Below are 25,061 nucleotides of genomic sequence, written 5' to 3' on the forward strand. Positions count from 1 at the left end.
AACTAAAACTGGTCTCCCAAAGTACACAATCTAGAAGGCATATGTGTAGTAAGAATAGTTTGAAAGTATTAAGGATTCATTTAAGTGTTAAAGATTCATTTGTATCACATGAAAACATTTAGGTCTGGAGATTCAAGAGACACAGTTGAAGGCATAATCCTAACTTTAATCCTCTAAAGATTTAGCAAGTCTAATTCAATAGTCCTGCCTTAATCAAGTGTGAAAGGCTTTTATTTAAAAAAAAAAACCAAAAAAAAACCAAAAAACCACAACCAACCACACACATTTAAATATTTACACACCATCTACTCCAAATCCATTACAAAACCCCTCCAAGAGGGATTACTCCATCAACTAAAATGCTCATTTATCTCAGGCTGCAAGTGTCGCGTACACACAACGTATCTATACTTCACAACATCTAGTCATCAGAATTGTCCCAGTCTAGTATGTACTTTAAAGTTTCCAAAAACTTCCTGCTTGATCCAATCAAAATGAATTAACAATATATGTCAATACCTATCGTTCAGCTGCAACATTAGGGAAACTAGAATCAAGCAGCAGTTAAGAACTCCATAGTAGTATACTTTGAATATTAAATATGGAGTCCTCAGCATTCTTCTACACCCTCAACAGCATAAGCGATTCTCCTTGGAAAAGCTCTAAAGACAGACAAGAATCAGCAAAGAGAAAATATTTCTTTTTATGGACATACTGGTGCTCAAGGAGGTAATGAGGTGGTGAATATTTTTCAACCAGGAAAAACAAAGTCATCTAAACATCCAAGTGAGAAAGTCAACAATTTGTATTTTGTAGCTACAGCTAAATAAAGATAGTTTACAAAAGGAAAAAAATGCAGTAACCAGGAAAACAATTTCATTTAAGCAATATTATTACTATTAAATCAAATTTAAGCTAATTTAAATAGTGTTCCTTCCAAGAAATTCGTGTGATTAAGGCTGGTTCTACACACAACCCTGAGCAGGCTGCTTGGTTTTCAAACCACTGGTAGACAACAGGCAATATTTAGAATACCTGTCAAATCAGGTGGATTTCAGGAGCATAAGTATCAGAAAGCAATTCTGAGACACCAAAAAGCTTCAAGATTTCAACGGGAACCTCCATTGTGCCACAAGTTTCAGCAAGACCTAAGTCTGTATGGGAACCAATGCTTAGCAATGTCTTGTTTAGAAAACAAAGCAAGAACAGGGTGCACAGTTTCCCTCTGATTTTAGTGCAGCCATCTATATTTTCACATAACAGTAAGTAGGTTACTTATGCCTTCTGAATCTGACAGGATTTTTACTCCATCTTAACCCACTTTTCCGAAGAAAAGGAAGGCTGATGACTAGTGCCTAGAAAAAACCCTTGGATGCAGTGATTTTTATTCCTCTGAATAAATTCCTCTGAAGCTGTGTTTCTGTGCAGCTAGAAATGCAAAGATCCACCAGACCAGAGGGAAACTCTGAGTCTGAAGCCTGTTGACAAAAGGAGTCCTGAATTCTCAGAATGCTGGGATTGCTGCTTAAATTCAATTTTAGCATCCTTTGGATGAGGACAGCAATGCCTACTATTCATAACAAGCTCTCAAGAAACTAAAAGCACGGTGCTTTCTTTATTTTTCCCTTCTCATGGCAGATCAATACATCTACAAGTGAAATAACTGGTTATATTAAATGATTCAAGCTAACGCAAAGCAGAACCTTTGCTCCAGCTCCAGTGAAATACAGTGAGAAGACTTCACCTAAGCGTGTATAACTATACATACAAGTACTCAAAAGCCAAAACAGCAGTCCTGAGTCACACACACTCACCCATGAATAGCGTTAAATACTATAGTAACAATACACAAAATATGCGCACACTATGAAAAAGGTTACACATCTTAGTTTCAAGAAAGAAAACTAAAGAGCTATAGGTGCTTTTCAGGCATAAAGGAAGTGTATTTAATGCTTCAGGTTGTAATCAAAATTAAGTACTCCAAAGCACTTCAACCATTCAGTAAGATAAACATATTCAATGTCACCTGAAGATATTTCACAGCTAAAATTGCTGGGCTGTAACTGTGGAAACAGACCTGGCTGCGTTTCTCTTTGTACAACAAGTATTGAATGCTGCTCTCTGGTCAACAGCCTCTTACTCCTTTGCAACAGTTAAACTAACCACAGAAAGCACTAGCTGCAGGTTAGTTTTTTTAACACTCAAGATTGTCTTTTCACAGTCTGCCCCTCTGTCTTCCATCTCTCTCTCATACTGCCCAGTACTGCTTGCATCCCTCATCCCAGAACATGCAGAAAAACTACTTCAGCTCGAACAAGACACAGAGGGTAGAGTTGAATTCCTACCTCTCTTATCTGTAAAACTAAATCCTTTTTAATTCTATCACCATAACAGTGCTAAAGTTTCCTTTTTATCCCTCACTGCAGAAAGTAAATATAAAACCTTCCACACTGTTCAAAGGACAGCATGGGAAGGGGACAAAAGGAAGGTCTCCTGAAGAAGCCCATTTCTTTAAAATGACAGCAATTATCTGGGAAGATATGATGAAAAGCCCTCAGCATTTGAAACTTCAGAGGGACAGAACTGATAGTTTTTCTATAGCTTAACTTCAAGAGCACCACTTAAGGGACTAGTGCTTAAATCCCACCCAATCTCCCCCAATTCTCTTTGATTTGCATTAGTAAATACTAACAAGACTGAAAACGTGAACAGGACTTAGTATTACTAAGTAATATTTAGTAATAATCATTTTTTTCTAAGAGATCTCACTTTTGAAAGCCTTATCACAGAAAATCTTCCAGGTATGACTTTTAAAGATGGTCTGTGCCAGTTTAACTTAGAAACATGTTGGTTCCTCAGGCTCTGTGTCAAAACACACAACAAAGAAAGAGAGACTCAGAAATAAATGAACCACAAACCAATACCTCCCCAGCTGCCTCCAACACCACATCTCCACTGTTTATCATCTCACTACTCCAATACTTAATATTCCCTAGTTCTGCATAAAAAAACCTAAGGATTTGAACATATCATTAGCAGTTCATCTAAAAGGAGCTGTATAAAATTAACCACAGAAGAGACCAATTTTGCTTCTTATCATGCATAGCACATTTTTTTTTCTTTATCTGCTGTTGAAAATAAAGTCTTCATTACACTATTCAAACTGAAGGCTCAGTAGAAATTCACTTTCATTCTTTCCCCAATGGTATTTCTGCAGTAAAAAGTGAGGTGCTCATACTGAAAGGTTACTATTAGTAAGAATAGAAACAGAAAAGAATTATAGGAGCAGTTGCATATATTATTGAGTGAGTGCACCACATCTTTAAGAAGAAAGTTTGTGCTGAACAAATACTGTCAGGATTCTTACATAAAGAAGTTCCATTGAATGACAATCAAAAAACCCAAACATAAAAAGAAACCTAGGAAGACTAGCAGCAATGAAGTTACTGAGTTAAATTGCTCCTGCTAAGCTAACAATCCAATAATCTGAATTCCATTCCCTTTTGTTTGAGTGCAGGACCCACCCCTGCTGCCATGGATGAGGCTTGAAATTGCACTGATACTAAACAGCAGTTACCAAACGACCAACCACAAGTTACCCTGAGCCACCAAAGTACTTCAAGTGCTGGCATTCATTCTGTCTCACAGGCCAAACTGGTTTATGTAAACATCCATTTGACTTGTTGGTCAGACTCCACTCAATCTTAAGATCTACGCTGTATCCCATTATCTTTAGAAAAACTGTTTCTACAAAAAAATGTTGACTAGTGATGACTGATGACTCATTTTAAGCACATTTAATGGAACAATTCACGCACTTGGCATGCAAAACAATTCAATGATTTTGTAAACATGGTCCATGGGAACAGTATTTCAGAAACCCTTTCTTCAGTTGACCCTGTATTTGGAGCACTTAAGGAATCTCATGAGGTGAGCAAAACTTCAAGACGGCTCCAGTTAGAACATAATTTAAACTCTTTTAAATAGGAGATGACAGTCTTTACAGCAGATCAGCTGCTACACTATACGCAGTTAGATTTAGCTTCACCTTGGATAAGACATAACTGTTAAACCCTGAAGGAAACTAATGCCAAAAAAAAGTATAAGACAATTTTATCTTGTGTAAAATGAGTATGCCGGGGAAAAAAACACTAAGTGCATAAATAAAAAGGACTTCCCAAACCAAAAATATATGGTAAACACCTTAACCTTCCCCCTTCTCTTTGAGTTCCTAACACAGACAGGGCACTGCCAGCCACACCTGGCTTTGATGACATGAACCTTCTAGAAATTTTGTCTTTGTCCTTAAAGCTGCATGGAACTTCACTAATTCCCTTTCTTCCTCTACGAATGAAAGCAAAGTGCTACAAGCTAAAATGAGGAAACAACAGTAAAAAGAACTGGCCCTAAGAACTACACCATTTCAGGAGATGCTCTGAATACAAATTCAGAGAAACAAAACTTTGTAACATGCTTAGACAAAAAAAATCATCCATAGAGCAAGTCGATACTTGACCATAACTGAGAACTGCTCTGACAACAAGTCAAAACTGAACTTGTCTCAGCATGATTCCTGTATTCAGGATCAGGAGGTTTAGATTGGATATTACAAAAAATTTCTTCACCAAAAGGGTTGTCAAGCATTGGGATAGGCTGCCCAGCTAAGTGGTTAAGTCACCATCCCTGGAGGTATTTAAAAGACGTGTAGACATGGTGCTTCGGGACATGGTTTAGTAGTGGACTTGGCAGTGCTAGGTTAACGGTTGGACTTGATCTTAAAGGCCTTTTCCAACCTAAACAATTCTAAGACTCTATGATCTTTTTGACCTGGTCTATTTGAAATATTTAGTATCAACATCATCTCAAATTAATGAAAAGCAAAAAAAGCTTCCTCCCTTTAGCACTTGAACACAGTATTATTACTCTTCTTTCAGTTTATGCTCCCCAACTCCTCAATACTTTCTATCCACAGCTAAATGAGACACAATGTGTTCATTGCAGCCCAGTACACTTACTGCCTTAACCTCACCCAATCACTACCACTGAGGCTAAAAAAGTTGGCAATTTTGACTTCAATTTTCTCATAAGAAAGTCTCTGCTACTTTCTTTCTCCGTTCCAGTGCTTAACCAGCTGCCCTGTGGTGAAAAAAGTGTTCCTTTAAAATAAATCCTCATTTACAAAACATTCTACCAAAACCTCAAAAATATTTTGCAACTCTTTTCATAGCATCATAGAATCATAAAATGGTTTGGGTTGGAAGGGACCTTAAAGATCATCTAGTTCCAACCCCCCTGCCATGGGCAGGGACACCTCCCACTAGACCAGGTTGCTCAAAGCCCCGTCCAACCTGTCCTTGGACACTTCCAGGGATGGGGCATCCACAACTTCTCTGGGCAACCTGCTCCAGTGCCTCACCACCCTCATAGTGAAGAATTTCTTCCTTATATCTAATCTAAATCTACCCTCTTTCAGTTTAAAGCCATTAGCCCATCTCCTATCACTACGTGCCCTTGTAAAAAGCCCCTCTCCAGCTTTCTTGTAGGCCCCCTTCAGGTACTGGAAGGCTGCTACTATAAGGTCTCCCCAGATCCTTCTCTTCTCCAGGCTGAACCACCCCAACTGTCTCAGCCTGTCTTCATAGGAGCGGTGCTCCAGCCCTCTGATCATCTTCGTGGCCTTCCTCTGGACTCACTACAACAGGTCCATGTCCTTCTCGTGTTGGGGGCCCTAGAGCTGAATGCAGTACTCCAGGTGGGGTCTCATGAGAGCGCAGTAGAAGGGGAGAATCATCTCCCCCAGCCTACTGGTAACACTTCTTTTGATGCAGCCCAGGATACGGTTGGCTTTCCGTACACTTGCAGCCCATTGCCAGGTCATGTTGAGCTTCTCATCAACCAACACCCCCAGGTCCTTCTCCTCAGGGCTACTCTCAATCCATTCTCCGCCCAGCCTATATTTGCGCTTGGGATTGTCCTGACCCATGTGCAGGACCTTGCACTTGGCCTTGTTGAACTTCATGAGGTTTGCACGGGCCCACCTCTCAAGCCTGTCCAGGTCCCTCTGGATGGCACCCCTTCCCTCCAGCACGTCAACTTGCACCACACAGCTTGGTGTCATCGGCAAACTTACTGAGGGTGCACTCAATCCCAACATCCATGTCACCAACAAAGATGTTAAACAGTGCCAGTCCCAATACCGACCCGTGAGGAACGCCACTCATCACTGGTCTCCGCTTGGACATCGAGCCGTTGACCACAACTTGAGTGAGACCATCCAGCCAATTCCTTATCCAGCGAGTGGTCCATCCATCAAATCCACGTCTCTCCTATTTAGAGATGAGGATGTCGTCCGGGACAGTGTCAAATGCTTTGCACAAGTCCAGGTAGATGACATCACTTGCTCTTCCCTTAGCCACCAATGCTGTAACCCCATCGTAAAAGGCCACCAAATTTGTCAGGCATGATTTGCCCTTAGTGAAGCCATGTTGGCTCTCACCAATCACCTCCTAATTTTCCATGTGCCTTAGCATAGCTAGGACGATCTGTTCCGTGATCTTCTCAGACACAGAGGTGAGACTGACTGGCCTGTAGTTCCCCAGGTCTTCCTTTTTTCCCTTTTTAAAAATGGGGCTTATGTTTCCCCTTTTCCAGTCAGCGGGAACTTCACTGGACTGCCACGACTTCTCAAATATCATGGATAGTGGCTTAGCAACTTCATCTGCCAGTTCCCTCAGGACCCGCAGATGCATTTCATCAGGTCCCATGGACTTGTGCATCTTCAGCTTCCTTAGATGGTCTTGAACTTGGATCTTCTCCTACAGTGAGCGGCTCTTCGTTCTTCCAGTCCCTGCCTTCGCCTTCTGCGGCTTGGGCGGTGAGGCTCAAGCACTTGCCAGTGAAGACCAAGGCAAAAAAGTCATTGAGTCTTCCCCATATCCCGGGTAACCAGGTCTCCCATTTCCTTCCGGAGAGGGTCCACCTTTTCCTTAGTCTTCCTTTTATCACTGACGCGCCTATAGAAGCTTTTCTTGTTGCCCTTGATGTCCCTGGCCAGGTTTAATTCTATCAGGGCTTTAGCTTGCCTAACCTGATCCCTGGCTGCTCGGACAATTTCTCTGTGTTCTTCCCAGGCCACCTGTCCTTGCTCCCACTCTCTGTAGGCTTCCTTTTTGTGTTTGAGTGTGCCCAGGAGCTCCCTGTTCATCCATGCAGGCCTCCTGGCATTTTTGCCAACTTTCTCTTTGTTGGGATGCACCGCTCCTGAGCTTGGAGGAGGTGATCCTTGAATACTAACCAGCTTCCTTGGGTACCTCTTCCCTCCAAGGCTTTATCCCATAGTACTCTACCAAGCAGATCCCTGAAGAGGCCAAAGTCCGCTCTCCTCAAGTCTAGGGTAGTGAGCTTGCTGTGCGCCCTCCTCGGTGTCCTAAGGATCTTGAACTCCATTTCATGGTCACTGCAGCCAAGGCTGCCCTTGAGCTTCACATTGCCCACCAGCCCCTCCTTATTGGCCAGCATCATTGGATGCTCTCCTCGTTGGCTCCTTTTTGGCTCCTCTAACCCTTGGAGAAGGAAGTTATCATCAATGCATTCCAGGAACCTCTCAGATTGCTTACGCCCTGCCGTGTTGTCCCTCCAACAGATATCAGGGTGACTGAAGTCCCCCATGAGGACCAGGGCTTGTGAACATGAGGCTGCTCCTATCTGTCTATAGAGGGCCTTATCCGCTTGGTCTTCCTGGTCGGGTGGCCTGTAGCAACATCAGTTTTACCAACATCACATTGTAAACCTTTCTGGAACACTGACACCGGAACTTCACAGCAATATTTTTCAGTATATTTATCTACAATCAAGAACAACAGTGCTGATCTGTACTTCAAATCTCCAGACACAGCCTGGATTCTCTCTCCTAAATATGTAATGATGCATTTGGCTTTATGGAGAAAAGGGTACTGGGGTGGCATAGAACGCACTTTGCATTCACAAGTGCCTAGGTTACTAAGGTATGTAGAGAGATCTAGAGAGTTTCTGTGTCATTATTTCTGCCTCCCCCACCCCACAAGTTTAATCTGGAAGGATTTTACACCTACTCTCAGATTACTGATCTTAATGGAGTGTGAAGTCTAATACTGTTTTAGCAGAACTCCAGTAGACAATAAACCAGCTACCTCAGATCTGTAGGTGAGCCAGTCTTGAGACATTTAAAGTCAAATTTAACAAATATGTATCTACACAACTAGACCAAATCTGTAATCTCAATGGCTGAGAACAAATTTGACAAAACCTATTGTCTAAGAAAGACACGTTGACTGAAATGTAATTATACTACTTCCTTGTGAACAGAATTACCTGTCAGAGTTTCCAATTTTGCTTGTGACTGATGACAGGCAACCTGGCTTAGAGTTATCCAGGTTCTCAGGTTATCCCTTTTTTGAATATTGGCATGAAACATGAACACTATTTCCATCTTCTGGAATCTCCCTGATATACCAGGGTAGTTTTTTGTTTTTAAAATCAACAGATGAGCTCTCCTCCTCACAGGAACTGTGCAATACAAGTCCTGTTTCAAAATGTTTACTCCTAATAAATGTTAAGCAAAACGTTTTAAAACATCCTCTTTTGTTACTAATAGACTGAAAAGCAGTTCATGCAACATAATCATATACTTTTGCTCCTTTCAGGATTCGGGAAGGAAGTTTTTATCGAACACTTATTTCTGCACCATTAACAACAATTTTATCTTCACCCTGTAACAGGCTTATACAATTAAGATTCCTTTGGTTTCCAAATGTATTTAAATTTCTTTTTATTTTTGGGCCTGATAACACAGAATCTTCCCTACTATCTCCAGGTTCTATCATCAACTTTATGTCTTAACTAATCTGTACTAATTAACTGCTATCCATCTTACTGCCCATATAAAATTAGCTCAAGTTCAGCAGGAAGTGAAGGCAGCAGCTAGTAAGAACCCTCATTCTGCCTTAGACCACTGCTATTACTCCTCATCTGAAGCCTCTTAAACCCAAAACAGTTCACGCTTGCAAGGTTTCACCTAAAACATCTTCCCTTATATAACTTCATTTGGCTTTGTAAATGCATCTTTCTGACAAGAAAATCAAATCATCCTGCACCCTGCTCATATTGTTTTCCAGAATGCAAAAGAACTACAACGCATTTCTGCCCTGAGCTAGCAAAAATCAATGGCAAGAGCCAAGCTATAAGCCTACTGAACCCAAACCACATAGTCGTAGTGGTACCTAGAGCACACTTCCCAGTTCTTGAGATTATATTAGGTCCTATCACTTTAGATTCAACCGTAGTACACATGTCGACTGTATTATGAGGCTCAACGATGGGCCTCAAGAGAGGCCCCAAAACATCTGAATCAAAATGGATATAACACTTCAAAGCTCTTATATAGAAGCTAAACCAGACTTCAACCTCATGCTAACTAGCTAAATTCAGACTAGCTCCAGGCAGAGCCACAACAGTGCCCCCAAACAGCATCATCCATGGATATGTGGACTGGAGAATTCCAGACAAAAACCAGAGGATGGTGGCTTACCAATGCAAGTTTTAAGTGATTCAGTAAGACAATACAGGGATATTGTTAGATACATTTATGCATAATTATATCTGTACGTATGAACATGTATTATGTGCATGATTTTATTAAAAATTTATTTATAATACATTATGTCCTGTAAATTAACCCAGGGGAAATCAAAGAACTTGTTCATACAATAGAACAGAGTATCTCTGTAGCACTGGCTGGTACTAGACCAGTTTGGTCTGGAGCCATTTGCCAAACAAGAGTGGTGCTCAGAGTTGGTAACATTTGAAGGCAGTCCCCCCCACCCCCAACTCCCATAATCGTTATAACAAATTATTTAGAGCAATACATAGCAACTGATGTAGCAAGGACATAATTTTTAATTGATAATTAGAAGGGCAAATATTTGTTCTTCATGAAAGGTTAAAGACCAGCCTGATTTAGCATGCTCGTAAGGAAACAAAATCTGTTAAAACAGTTGGGCAGCAGTGTTCTTTTCTGTTGCCACTGGTTCATTCACCCACTTGCAACAGTTGTTTCACGAATTCTCACATTTACCTGCCATACTAGTCTGAACTAGAACTTCTAACTAAAACTAAACAGGGAGGTTTCAAAGCCACAATCATTGAAGTATTTTTAACTCATAGTAATACTCCAAACAAAGAGGGACAAACATAAACGCCAGAGTATCTGCTTTTACAGGGACAGTCATTGATTTGGTTTTCTAAGGGAGGACACGACCTGCCAGAAGACATTTTAATCAAATGTCTTTTAAAACTCATCTAGAGGCAATGCAACTTTATGACTGGCAAATTGACTCAAGAAGCCTGTGTACCTGTAGCATCATAAGTTATTTCTACCATTTTTTCCCCCTTGGCATAGTTAAGATTGTGTATGCTTAGACCAAAGACACTGAATTGTTCCACACCCTTTGAAGGGTTTTTCTTCAAGAGGAGTGACTGCAAGAAGAATGAGTCAGAAAAACATTTTTGCTAACTGCACTTCTCCCCCTGATAAAAATATTAATTTTAGGTTGATCTCATAGGGACAACTCAATAGAGCTTCAAAGAAACAGATAGGACTAAAAGAAAAAAACAATCCAGCATTTCAAGCAAAGAATTTAAGATTTCCAGAAAATCCTTGTTTCCTGATGTAGTTTTGCTTACATGTTTTGTACAATCCTCTTTTGCAAGCCACTGAGTCCATTTCTGACACATAACTCCCAGTATTTGTGGTACAGAAAGACTACAACCTAATACTCAAACCTATTCATAAAAACAAAACCCAGACATTTTTATTAAAGCTACTACTGATAGCTAAGTAGCAGAACCAAAGTGTTATTCTTCAGATTAAGTTGTACAATACACATCCAGAAGTGCACAGAACTACACTTTCACTCAAAACATGGATGGTACTAGGTACCCAGAACTTTTGAATTCACATCAGTACAAACCCAGGGTTCATACTCTAGGTTTGTACTTTAGAATTACATGAGTAAAATGAGAATTTTCATTTTAGAGAGGGCTTGCGTAGCATATGCATATTACAGATACATACAGCAATTAAGGACCTGAAGTGTATGGCAGGTAGAGAACCTCAGGTCATTCAAATGACAAACTAGAAACGGAAACTAAACATGTCAGTCTACACAAACCACTTAAGACAGTTTCTGTATGGAACAATGGATGAAGAAAAAAAAAGGGGGGAAGAAAGTACCTCCTGTCCAGTAAGAAAGAGTAAGAGATCTCCTTCCTCTTCTTCACACATGTGAATTTGGATCACTGTTCGAATGGCAGCCTCAAGGTAGTCCCTTTCTGGTTCTGGAGTATAGAATATCTCCACAGGATGGGTGCGACCCGGGATAGTTAGAAGAGGACAGTTATCAAAATAGATCTGAAACTTGCCAGCATCTAAAGTAGCACTCATAACTATAACCTGTAGGTTTGGAAAACAAAAAAAAGAAAGTTACTCCAAAGGTTAATAAGAATTTGTGAAATGTTATGCATACAATATGTAATAGTAAGCAACTAAACTCAATGGTTGACTGTGATTTAAACATGCTTTTATCACCTGAATACAGCACCCTTGTTACGAAGGTCCAAAAAAATTCCTAGTCAAATATAGAAGGGTTAAGCTACAATTACGTTGTTTCTAATATCTTCCTCAATACAAACTGCATTAAGAATTTCCTAGGTTTATCTTTCCAATACAGATTATGATTAGATCAAAAAACAGTTGATCTACTTTAGCTGATTATAAAAATCAGCTAATGATAAGCACACAGATACCTTATTCGGTATGCCTGCAACTAGAAAGGAGATGCTGTTGGGCTTCATCATTACTGACCTTCAAATCAGATCTTTGTCTTACAACTTCCTTCAAAACACCCATCAAAATATCAGTAGCCAGTGTTCTCTCATGGGCCTCATCAAGAATTATAACACCATAGCGCTCCAGCAAAGGATCATTCATTGCTTCACGAAGTAACATACCATCAGTCATATACCTGAATACAAACAAAAGCAATTTAAACACAAGTTTTATTTAGTAAGTCTGATACAGAATCCTCTTCCATATCATTCACTAGGTTGCTTGAACTAAGCTTTTAAACAACTTTTTTTTTAAATAGAAACATCAGTAAACTATTTCCAACAAGGTAACAAGCTCATTTTAAGTTTTCAAATAGAAATTACTGCAGAGTGTAAGTGAAATCTGGGAGTAGAGGGGGAAGCTTAAAAAAAAAAGGGAAGGGGAAACAAGGTTTAGCAACATTTTAGCTAATTTGTAGACTATTACTGACAGACCTCCAGGTCTACAATCAGAGACGGGAAAAGAAAGGGGGGAAAACCTCTAAAATCCTAGAAATATTATTTCTGCCATTGTTTCTTCCCTTTTCTGTCTGCAGATCATCTGTTCACTTTTTGCTTTGGCATCTCACTTAAATTTCTTTTTACACATTAACTTTATTCCCAGCCTTCAACTACTTGTTTGAGCAAAAGAGAAGACATCTTTTTGATAGAAAGGCAGTATTCCTTGAACCACACTATGTGGAATCCTTTTTAACTGAGCATTCTGAATGTCACCTCCAAATGATGTATTAAGTGGGCCTGGTTCCACTTACACAGCACAGGAATCTAGAACAGTTGACAACTAAAATACTATGGATTATGCGTCCCAGAATCAGGTATAGGCCAGTTTTGAAACCTTGTGGTAGTTCTCCTTACTGAAGTAAGCTATTGATCTTCATCAGGATTACCCTGAGTAGGAAGATACCACAGACAAAGGTCAGCTGAATGCGTAACACGAAGAGAAACTGAATACTGAAGGGCTTTATTCTGAATAGCACCTTAATCATAAAAATACTTCTTCAGATCACCCTCTTCTTTATGGATCACTTAAAATTAATTTCCATAGGGTGCAGTGATTTCTTTAGGAGGAATGACTCATTTTCAATTCTACTCAAGCCCCACACCCCAGGTTTCTCTTAGCTCATGCTATGGCTCCTGTGCCTCTTCTTCACTCAGACATAGAAGGTGCCTGTCCATAGATTTGTTCCCCTCCTCATCACTCCTTTCATAACTTCGCTCACACCCTTTACTACCCTGGGACTCCCCCCACCTCCAAGTAGGCTGTGTTATATCTTTACAGTTGCCATACTTACTTCAAAATGGTTTTTGCACTACTGCAGTCTTCAAATCGAATAGAGTAACCAACCTCCTGGCCCAGCATGACATCCATCTCATCAGCAACTCGCTGTGCCACACTCATTGCAGCTACTCTCCTAGGCTGGGTACATGCTACTCCCCTCTTTGGTCCAGGTAGAGAGCGCATGTAGTCAACACACCACTGAGGGATCTGTCAAGAATAAAATTCAGTTTTAAACACGCTTCAAATAGCCAGATGTAATCTGTAACCTTTTTATTGTATCACAAAGTTAGTTATAATTCCACTGAGATGCAAACTGCATGCACAAAAATATCCAAAGCATGAGAGCAGACAGACTAGCTAGTTGGACCCAATGCCACTAAATAAAGCACACTCACATTAAGCACGTACATAACTATCTATGAAGTTATCAAGGAAATACATAGGTTCACAGTACCTTTAAGCACTGTTAGATCAGTACCTTATACAGATATTTAGCAGCAGCCAATATGCTCCAAAGCAACCAAAATTAAAGTTAACACTTAGAATTTTGAGATCTATAGCACAATTTGCTGTTTAAAGTTTTACAGTAAGCAAATTATAGTTTGTGGTTTTAAAAGTAATGCTTATTAATACAGTAACAAAAAAGAAATATTTTAGTGATACAAAAAAAATCATCTTAGCCAGGAATCACAACAAATAGAATGAACAAATAAATAGTTATGTTCACTTAGTTAATTGTTGTTCTTTGGAAATTTTATCAACTAGATATGAAACCCCTATGTTTTCCTTCCTCTGTTAGCGCTTATTTCATTTGTCAGTCAGCAGTTTTCTGCTCCTTTAGGAGTCTGGAAACAGTAAGAATCACCCGAAATAAGCAGCTTTATTCAGAAGAATTTCTAAGGTCAGTAACAGTGTGATGAAGATGGAATATTCTTAACATGTTCTCAGTGTGATGTTTTATGAGAAGACATCTCCAGACACAACTAGTTCCAAGTCTACAGATCAAATAAAATCCACTCCTCCTCAGTAACTGCTTTTCAAAATATTCTTAAAAGCTCATGTTTACAGAGGAAAAAACACATTTATACATTGCACCAATGCAGAATAACAGGAAAAGCAGTGTAATTTAAACCAGGAAAATTTTTCTTCTAGAATATGGTATTTCCACAGCAAAATGGACATAACTGAACACTAAAACATACCCACAAGCAGGCAAGTGTAGACTGTAATGAAAAAACTTTTTTTTTTTTTTAAAATGGAGAACATATTTCCATTATAAAAAAAAAAGAAAGCAAAGACTATCAAAATATGACAGGAGACTAACAGACTGCTGAGAAGAAAAGAACTCGAATTTCTGGAAATCCTATTCAAAACTAAAAATAATAGCAGTTCTCGAACACTGACAGCATGAACCTGGAATCTTACCCTGCAACACATACACACTCCCCTAATGTGCAGTGTAGAGAAAAGAATTTGCTTCCCAAGTCACTAGTAAAAACTCAACTCTAAGCATATTAGATGAAGCTTCTTGACTTTAAAAAGAGCAAGTCCTGAAATAAACTTTAAAACAGCAGGTCTGTTGGGCCACAGTAGCATGAAATAAAAATAATTTAGAAGTGGTTTTCCAGTAAACAGCAAAACCGTCAGCATTGGTGTCAAATGAAAGAAGACAGCTACATTGACTTCAATGTGTTAAGCTGATTTTGACTACCACCAGAATACTTTTCACATCCAACTTTAAAAGAAACACAAACACTAGGAAAAAGGACAGTGCCATACTACATTTTCTACTTCAGTCATGACTGGGAATATACTGAACTCTTCTTATCATCTGGTTCTTGTAAAACCTAACATAAAGTTAACTCCACTGACACAAAAAACCCTACAAATCACCAAACCCTTGACTTTCCTTAAAAAAATGCCTTTTTATCAGTATCAAAGCATGAGTAATAGCTTTAGTTAGCACCCCCTTAACCTCAAGGACTTTCTCAATGAAGAGAGATTTTCAAATATAATCACCATAAACATGAGGAGGTAGGAACTACACATACAGTGGCCTCTAAGATCAAAGATAAATGCACTGAGGGCTGTTAAAGGCTATTCCAAAGTCAAAGACTATTCCAAAATCAAAGGAAAGTCATGTTTTTGAAGGGATGCAGGGTAGGAGAGGAAAGAGCACTGTCCTTCTGGTTTTTCTGAGCCACTTCAATTTATTGAAAACTTTCTCTGTTGAAGTTATATGGTAGAATCCTCAGAATTTTCATTAGTTGAAAAGGTGTCAAGACTTTTACCCATATCAATTCTCTTGTGGACTACAAGGATAGCAGGAGATCAAGCTATACCCAGAATCACCTTGCTTCTGAACTACAGCTGCCAAGAAAACTTGCTGACAAAGTGGCATCCCTTATGTTATGTCAACAAGCATCCTACCCTCCATAGTGAAGATTCTCAAGTGAAAGCAGATGCTACTCTACTATTCCATCTATGGGAGAAATATAAATTATTATACCAGCACTACATGTGATCCCACATTTAAAAGGGAGCACACATTGTAATTATAGCAATACTTAACCTCTTTCTAAAAGAAATTCAGCACACCTGTTCCACCACTGAGCATATTCTGAGAGCATTTAAAAGAAAACAGTTAACTCAGAAGGCTAAGTTTAAATTACAAATCAAGCCACTGCAAATACTGAAGACTTGAAAATTAATGGTCTTGGCTTCCAATATACTTCTTCAGTGCTTTGGGTTTTTTTTTTTTTTAAAGTTTATGTGGAACAAGACTTGTCTAAAAGTTTTATCTTCTGTTGTCTCCATTGTCAAAGCCAAGCATTCCCAAACCCGGGTGCTCTACAAGACTAAAGGGAAAACATCCATAATAATCAGGGAAGGGACTTGACAGACAGCAGCTCACTCTCAAAAAGATTATCTACGACTATATAGCCTTCTACTATCGCCAAGAAAGGGAAGATAATCATTTTGGAAGAACAATTCATTATCTATTTCAAATAATGCCAACTTTATACCAATAAAAGCAAGCATAAGTAGTTTATGTACACCTTCAATTTGAGCATTAGAGGGTTTCTTAACCACAGATAACTATTTAACTTGCTCTGATCAATGAATGTAAGGAGAAGAAAAACTATCACTCCCCAACTGGTTTTAAGACAGCACTTGATCACAATAAGGATTTGACACTACCACATGCAAAACAAGGTTTTCATTAAGTGGCAGCAGGATCATTTTCAGTGATATGTTCCTACAGAGACACTCTTAATTGTTTCAAAACATCTGCAATCTCATAAAGTGACAAAATTCAGAGAAAGCAGTGAAGCTTTCAAGACAGCTTATGTGCTTTTGGTAGCTTAAATCCCATTTTTAGGAAACATGCCTTAGGTTTCTTAAATCCTTCCAGAAAATAAGGGGTAAAGTAGCAAGACAATTCAGAAAAAGCTTTATGCCTGGGGAATAACATGACAGTAAGATGTATTTGAAATTTAAGTCATAGATATTAAGAACACACACCCTTTAGATCTCCAGATTCTCAGATCATGCAACAAGAAATCTTGTTTTCATACAGGTAAGTACCAATTTTTTTTTACATGAATGTTCAGAATACTATCTCTTCTACGTAACTACATAATCAAACTTTTCTGAAGAATTCTGTAAAATCCTGTTCTCAGCTTACACATTAAAAAAGCAATACAGATAATGCAGTAAGGTACCTTCCCAACAAGACATTCATTTCTAAAATTTGCAGCAAGAAGGGCATATAACTTCAAATATTTCAGGTACAATTATAAAAGGTATCCAATGTACTACTATGTCCTTCACATTTTCTAGACATCCAAGTTTTATTTTATGACTAAAAATTTATTTCTGTAAGACTTACTGCAAGTTAGCTATAATCCATTTTATAAAGACTAAAATATCCTTCAGTTTTTATTTTCGGCCTAGATAAAAGGAATTTATCAGGTTACAGAACAAAACTTTTTTACATCACTTTTCCACACAGATTTTAAACAACAAACCAGAGGATAGATTAAAGGTTTGAGCAAGTTTGTCCTGCTATAAATACACAGTGGTGTTCCTTATATCTTAGATTTTCCCTGTTTACTGGTCCTCAAAATTCTTCTTAAGGGTTAAGGAGGCTTTACAGATCTGTTATCACTATTTTTAGTGCTGAGGAAGATTTTTAAAGCCATGAATCTGCAAAAAAAAAAGTGGGTTTAACTGCAGCACTGGAAAGCTATATGACCTCTGAGAAGTTTCAGTACCAAGGAAACACAAGTCACTTCCTCTTAAGTTTGAATATCACCAAAACACATGATTCTATCAGATCATGTCAGAATTGTGTCTGACATTTCAATTCCCTTTAAATTCATACTTGTAGCAGTAAGTTCCATAAAACACTAACAAGTCCCTATTTCTGTATTTTTTTCCTACCTTCCAGCTGCTACCTACACAAACAGCTAAATAAATTACAGATGTAAATTTGGAATCATCACCTCAGTTTGTGGATTACCACACTTCCGTCTAGCCATTAAAATCTCTTATCTTTCTTTACCAAAAAAACAACTTCCTTTACCAAAAAGATAACTACCAAGCCTAACAGAAGTAGGGGCCAGAGAACAGGACTGGATTGTGAAAGGGGAAGATGCTGAAAAATTCTTCTCACTTTCATATTCATTAAGCAAATAAAGCATTCATCAAATTAGTTTTGCTTATAATTTGTGAGGTGTTCTGACACAATGAATTTCAAGAAACCAAAGGAAGTTTCACCTCCACACACACCTAGCAACAGTCTCAACCTTTAAAAAACTGCATTATCATATAGATAAGAACTCACCTGTGTTGTTTTACCAGACCCAGTCTCTCCGACCAGCACAAATGACTGATGCCTAATCAAAATATCCGTAAATCTTTCTTTATATTCCCAGACAGGAAGTTGTAACCTTTTTTTCAGGATGTCATAATATCGTGGTGTATGTGGTAGATTTGTGAAAGGGTTAATACTGTGTGGAATCATTGCTGGTTTTATAGTTGGTAACCCAGCAGCTGCATAATACGTAGAGTTAGATGAAGGTCGCAAATCTTTTTCCTTGTCCCTTTCTCTGTCACGATCTCTATCTCTGTCACGATCCCTGTCACGATCTTTAGAGCGGTCATCACGGTCCCTGTCCCGGTCACGATCTTTCCTAAAATGAGTTAAGGGACATAGCAGAAAATGAGATACTTGAATAATTAAATGCAGAATAGGAATTTAAATACAAAGCAACTTTAAAGGTATCTAGTACAAAGTGGATATAAACCAAATCTTTTAAAAAGCCTTGCAAACTGCTACCTGGGAGGATAAGCGTCAAAAAGAGTAACAGTATATGATGCATACTGAATATTAAATATACATAGTTACACTCATTGTACATAAGCACTGCCACAGCTCCTCTCACTACAGGCAATACTGAAGAAAGTCATCACATGGAGAGCATCATCTTAACCCTCTTCATTTAATGATTATAAAGAATCATCTGTACATTCTGGATTTTTCTCACAATTCTTCCCATCCCTACTTGCTAATGCTGCAGAAAAATAAGAGAACATTAAATAATCTTCTTGCCTACCTAGCAAGGGAATCTAACACTACCAAGATGTACCATCTTCTCCAGTATCACCTCCTACTACACACTTGAAACAACCAGCATTTATGTATTCCTATTTGTTCCAAATATTAAGTAAAAAGTTCACTGCACTTGCAAAAGAAAAACAGTATTATTTTCACCATAGTTATCCACTCAAATTTCAATCTCTGGCCTCAGTCTTAGTGGCAGTTTCTAATTTTGCAAATCCACGTACTTGTTCTTGCATATAATCTCACTCTCCCTACAAACACTGAAACACTTGCAAATCAATCCCCAGTTTGACACAAAGAACTATAGCGACATGCTTTTAATAAAAATCCCAAGCTTACCCTAATTCAGCACTTTGAAATAAGCCCCACTTTACAAAAACGCCCCATCACATTTTAAATTAGTGTAAGTCAAAAAATTAGCGGCATCTTTGCCTGCAAAACTGAGGATATCCTCAGCTTCAGCTTCTTTTGTTCATTATGTTAACTGGAATCCCATCAAAAAGGCAAAGCAACAAGCTAAGTCAACACCAGCTTTATTGTAAATGCACATATAAACATTTTTAGGAATAGTCATTAAGGGAAAACAAAACTTCCCCCTCTTCTTTACCAGCACTCAGGCATGCCTGAAAGAAAGAGTTCTTGAGAGCATTTCTCAAGAAAACTGCTGGCTAACACTCCCCTCCACAGCTTCTTTTTTTTTTTTTTTAAACATGCAGCTGGCATTCAAATGTAACCGGTGAAGTAATAAGGAAATTCCTACCTACAGGAAAGATGAAGTAATCAGGATTATATTAGTACTGATTCTATAAATTTTAATTCAGAATGTGCTGCACATTGGAAACAACCACCACTCCTGTTCTTGTATAAATGAATGTAATCTATGCAGGCTGTATTTTTTTCCCCTCAATACTTCAACATATTATGGCTTCAGAGGTTGTTGCAGTAAGTTTTTTTTAAGAAGACTTCTTTTAACACAGACCCATTAAAAATAAAGGATTACAAAACATACTGTTTACTGTCACTTACCTAACTCACTTTTATAGAGATTTTCCTAAAGCTTTGGACACTGAATTGTCTGAAAATTAAGGCCCTTTTAGATCATTTGCTTGAATCTGAGATATCATAGCTTCAACATTACTTCTAACACTGTCAAATACTGTACAAGCTAGAAATCTCTTCTTACTGTAAAATGGCAGGCAAATATGGCAGAACCCAATAGGTTCATATTCTCTGGCATGGAAAAGTTACCCTGTTACAAACTGAAGGAACTAGGCTCCATTATGCTACACTTAATGGTGGAAGAGTCTAATAGCATGTATCAGACAGGAATGAAGCTTTGGACTTATAGTTAATGAGCTATTCACAATCAGATTTTTAAATATTTGCAGGTCTTGGGATAAACAAGTGCATGGTCAGACAGTGACATCATTAATAAGAAAAGGAAATACAGGTATAAAAGCAATTCAAGAATGGTAAAGCCAGGGTAAAATGCAACAACGTGGTAAGAGCACACACTTCACTGAAGGGTTTTTGGGGGTTTGTGTGTGTGCGCTTCTGAAAGATTTTTATTCCTCATTGTTATCTAGTCAAAATGTAAAAAAACACCAGCAAAACAAACTATTCCATAACCATTTACTTAAACAGTGTGATGTCAGAAGCTTCTACATCACAGACTGTCAAATGTATCTTCAGGTACGCTTCAGCCTCACATAAAACCAGCGCTACTGCTAAATCGAACAGACCCACACTGTTGCCAACCCTTCCTGTGTTGGTATAAGCATTTCAATGGCCTCGTGAAGAACAAGTCCTCCAGCAATGTTAATTCTAACTCAGATCAGTTCTCTGATCTAGTCTCCCAAACACTCACTTGCAGCACAAGGGAGAGGGCACCACTGTCATCTTCTGTGTTGGTAGCAATTTGTGTGGGCTTGAAACATAGATAAAAATACAACCTTAAGAACAAGGCAGTGGATTAAATGGACTATAAATACAATCCAGAATGTAATGTCCTGTTAATCCCCCATTTCTCAGTTTCTTTGTTGAACTTTTACAGCTGTTTAATCATACAAATAAGAAAACAAACCGATCAAGTTCTAGCTACATTTCAGAAGTAAAAAACTTCTTACAGGCTAATCAAGAGAGTTGTGTCTCTTTCTTGTTTTAAAAAAGAAAAAGAAGTGGGGGCAACCAGATCTCAGCACAGAAAAAACACAACACATAACATGCCCTCAAACTTACTCTCTAACACTTACCATTTTATTGCCTAAAAATGTTTGGGGTTGGTTTTTTTTTTGCCTAAAAATGTTTCCCAGTCTCCTGTTACTACTGAAACTTAGCAGACACATCCAGACTCCTTTGGTCAACAAGAGAAGTGAGGAATGACAGTTATGCTGCCATATGAATTTACTAAACTTTCTAAAAATGCAACTTTGCAATTCTTCATTTATAAACTGTCACATGTAAGTTACTTTTCATTATTGCACAAAGAAGATTGATCTCAAACCCAGAAATGAACAATAAAAGAATCATAACTTAATCACATTTGCCTTGTGTCTGAATCCCGTAAGTCTCCATAATCAGAAGGGGCTTGGGGTTTTTTTTGCTTTGTTTTTCAAGTGAAGTAGTCTGCTATCTGCTATCTGCTTTCACTTCCTTAGGTCCACACATATATAATATATATACACACGTGGATACAAAAGAAACACTGTAGCAATCACTAAGTCAGAGGATGAAAAGCACATAAAAACAAAAATGGAAACAAAGGGCACAGGGTAAAACCACTGATCATCACAGCGAAAGTCTACGCACATCTAGCATTAACATCGGTGTTATTTCTCCATTGCTAGACATGGCAAGAGTTGATGCAAAAAAGCCAATGCAGCTAAAGGAGGATTTCTGTTCTATACCTAAAAAAACTAAAGTACAATCAGTCTGAATGATACATCTCACTAACAGAGTTAACTGTGATGTTACACAACAACTGAAGTTAAGTATGTTTGGAAAAAAAAATAACAGATTTTAAATAGCATGTATGCAATTCACACGAACACTGTAACCAAAAAATCTTCCATACAATTCCCATTTTCCAAAAAGTTTTTTATTTCATAGGTAATACTTCAAGACTGGAAGAAAACATATGTCATGCTGATGCTTAAGGTTACACCAACAACCCTGTTGGGCCTGGCACCGTTGCCATGTAGAGCCACACATACCAATACAGGCCTCAATTAAAAAGGAACTAAAAAAAACACGGGGTAACTTGATACAACTTTCATATTTAGTCAGGTGGTCCAGTTTGAATGCAAGATAAACTACTATTCTGCATGTGAAGTGGTATCCATCCAAGGAGCCAATTCAGCTTAATCCAACTTCAAAACCAACTAAATTGCATAAAGGCACTCTCAGCACAGAGGAAGACATGTACATACATGCTATTAACAAGAATCTCTCTGTGCATCTTCCTTACAGCCTTCCATAAGCTGTAAAAACAAACTACCCTAAAATAAACCAAGACAGTGTAACATTAGTATGGCTTCTGCTACATGAATTAAGATTTCAAGTAATATTAGAAATAATCACGCTCAATAATTATGCTTATAGTGACTTGTTCTCAGTCCTATGTCTTATGCTTTTATTGGCAGAGGATGAAGGGACAAAGCACTTGTATAGTTTTTAGGTGCCATAAAGGTCAAAGACTTCTGGTTAAAAAGTTTTACTGCTGGTGGGAACTCATTACAGTATATGCAAAATGGTAAGACTAAGAGTTCAGGATGACAGTAGATAATCAGCAAAAACAAAGCCAAATAAAACCATGCCAAAGCTATAAAACCCACCAACATACAAACAAGGAAATACTGACCTGAGATTATCTTTACAATCAACCGTAACAGTTGTACCACATTTAAATAATGCCCAGTTTTGGCATAACCATTTGAAAATTTTACAAAAATCTCTATACACAAAAAAGCTGCATATGTACAATTTTTCTGCATACACAGAAGAGCTATTTCAACTTCTGGCAAATCATGCAAAAATGTATTAAAGGAGATAAATAGCTCAATAAGATTATGTTTAGCAGAGGAAAATGCATCAAACTCTAGGGGCTGAAAACTGAAACTATACAAGCTCACCTTTAAAAAAAAAAGGCAAGTTTTGCAAAGGCGATTTATCAGGGAACACTAACTGCCATGGTAGACTTTTAGTTATTGCAAGCTTTGAGAACAAGATTAAGCATTTTTCTTAGATAAATACTCCGGTCCAAAACAATGCTGTTGGACTTTAGAAATGGATTAATTCACGGAAGTCTTTTGTGCTCCATCAAAGACAGTATAGATAAACATAGTATTTATTCGTGTTCCTTTAGACTTCAGAAATTTACTTTAAAGAGCCATCCGCCTTCCCCCCCCCCATTAGAGGGTAAGAGATTATGCAGAGAAGCTTTAAAACAACTGTGTATAAAAGGACAACATCAGTGTATTGTCTGTGTTCCTGCAATCTGCTAAAGCTTGTGCAGTACAGTCCTAAAACTTTAACCTTTGCAAAACTAAGGAAAAAATATAATCCCTCCCCGACCCCTACCCCAAAACCCACCTCATCGTCGATTCTTATTTAAAGTCAAGCATATCCCTGCGGGTTACTGAATGAAAGACGTTAACAAAGGAATAACGTTCCTACCAGGCTAGGCACTAATTATACAGGCGGAACAAACCTCATGCCAACCTCTAGGACCGCATTGCCAGATCTCTCAAGCCAAAAAGGGAAAGAAGGAAACAAACAAAAAAGGAAGGGGGGGGGGGGGGGGCCGCGGGAAGAGAGAGATAAAGAACGAAGAGAGCCGCAGACAAAGCCAGGCGCGGGGGAGTGGGCCGAGCAGCGCGCCGCCCCCGGCTCCGCCGCGACGGGAGCCGAGCCCAGCCCAGCTCGCCCAAGCGGCTAGGCCGGCGGCTTCCTCCCCTTCTCCCTCTCAACACTGCCGCACGAGGCTCTCCCCGCCCGCTCCCTACCACCGCGCTGCCGCCATCCGTCTCCTTCGCCCCCACCGAGGGGCCTGGCCCCACCAGAAAGGCCGATCCCGGGGCCTAGGCCTAGCGCTCTAGGGAGCCGCCGAGGCTCCTGGGCCTACCCAGCCGAGGCGGCGCCGCTGAGGGTTCGCCGCGCGGCTTCGGCAGCCGCAACCCTCTCCTTCCCCCCCACATGGCGGCCGCCCCGCTCCTCGGGGAGGCCCAGCCCCGCGAGGAGCGACCAGAGCCGAGGATGGGGAGCGGATTGCGCGGGAGCCACTGTGATCCCCCACCCGCCGCAGGCCGCGCTCGCCGGGCCGAGCCGCCCCTTACCCGTCGGTGGTGCGTTTCTTGCTGGAGCTGTAATCGTCCCCCAGATCTAGGCGGTGGCGCTTGGACATGGCGGCGGGCGGGGAGGCGAGCAGCCGCTGGATGCGGCGGTCGGTCGGCGGGCCGGCCGGGACTGGGTGCGGCGGGGCGCGCTCTCCGCTCCTCGAGCAGCAGCAGCAGCGCCGCGAGGCCAGGCACAGCGACTAAAATGGCGGCCGGAAGGAAGCGCCGGGACTGCGCGAGACGCTGGCGCGCGCGGCGAGATTGCGGGGCCGGGGGGGAAGAAGGCGGAGAGCGCGCGCGCGCGGGCGGGCGGGTCCGCCTGCAAAAGCCTTCCCTCGGCGCGCGCCCAACGGTCGCGCGGGGCCCGCCATGATGGCGGCCGGGAGGCACTCGGCGCTTGCGGGACGGGGCCGCTTGGGGAAAGCAGGGCCGGGCTGCGCAAGGGCCCTCCGCGGCGAGTGGGAGCAGCTCTGTTAGGGCCTGGCAGCCTGGCCGTTACCGTTGATGCCCCATAAGAAAAGCCTCTCTCCGCAGCCCTTTCTGTTCCCCCCGGGCACGCCTGCGCTGGAACGGGAGTTTGCACAGAGGGAGTTTGAACCAGAATAACTATCTTGGCAAACCCCTATTTTAGGCCGTCGCAGACTTCCCTGGGTGTGTTAGCTTTGCGTGCGGAAAAGGGCAGTTTTTCACAAGTCATCTGTAGCAGCTGGAATACGAGAAAAGCAGGGACATTAAAGCTGTGTGCTGTAAAAGCACATACAGCCTTTAACTACTCAAATGTCACAATAAGTATTCATGGCAGTGTATTTCTTGAGGAAAAAATTTAACTGTCTTTCAAAGACCCAGAAACACAGTTACTACTTTTTGCCACTTTCTCTTGTAGTTTGTCTGTGTGACA

At 40.0% G+C, this 25,061-nt stretch overlaps 1 protein-coding gene across 4 annotated transcripts in view; it reads right to left on the reverse strand.

Moving 5' to 3' along the window:
• DHX15 (DEAH-box helicase 15) overlaps positions 1–24,398 on the reverse strand; it is a 51,412-nt gene extending 27,014 nt beyond the window's left edge. For 2 of the 4 annotated variants that reach the window (XM_075148853.1, XM_075148850.1), the window contains exons 1-5: positions 24,164–24,398; positions 18,051–18,399; positions 13,215–13,408; positions 11,900–12,059; positions 11,270–11,488 (exon numbers count right to left, since the gene is read on the reverse strand). In XM_075148853.1, the coding sequence (XP_075004954.1) occupies positions 11,270–11,488; positions 11,900–12,059; positions 13,215–13,408; positions 18,051–18,399; positions 24,164–24,231 (990 nt within the window). In that variant the 5' untranslated portion in view covers positions 24,232–24,398. Of the gene's footprint in view, positions 1–11,269; positions 11,489–11,899; positions 12,060–13,214; positions 13,409–18,050; positions 18,400–24,123 lie in introns of all 4 variants that reach the window. The other 2 variants (XM_075148852.1, XM_075148851.1) reach the window with 2 other exon arrangements.
• Between the last annotated feature and the right edge of the window lie 663 nt (positions 24,399–25,061).

This window comes from Calonectris borealis, chromosome 4 (genome assembly GCF_964195595.1).
Source record: "Calonectris borealis chromosome 4, bCalBor7.hap1.2, whole genome shotgun sequence".
Classification (NCBI taxonomy): Eukaryota; Metazoa; Chordata; class Aves; order Procellariiformes; family Procellariidae; genus Calonectris; species Calonectris borealis.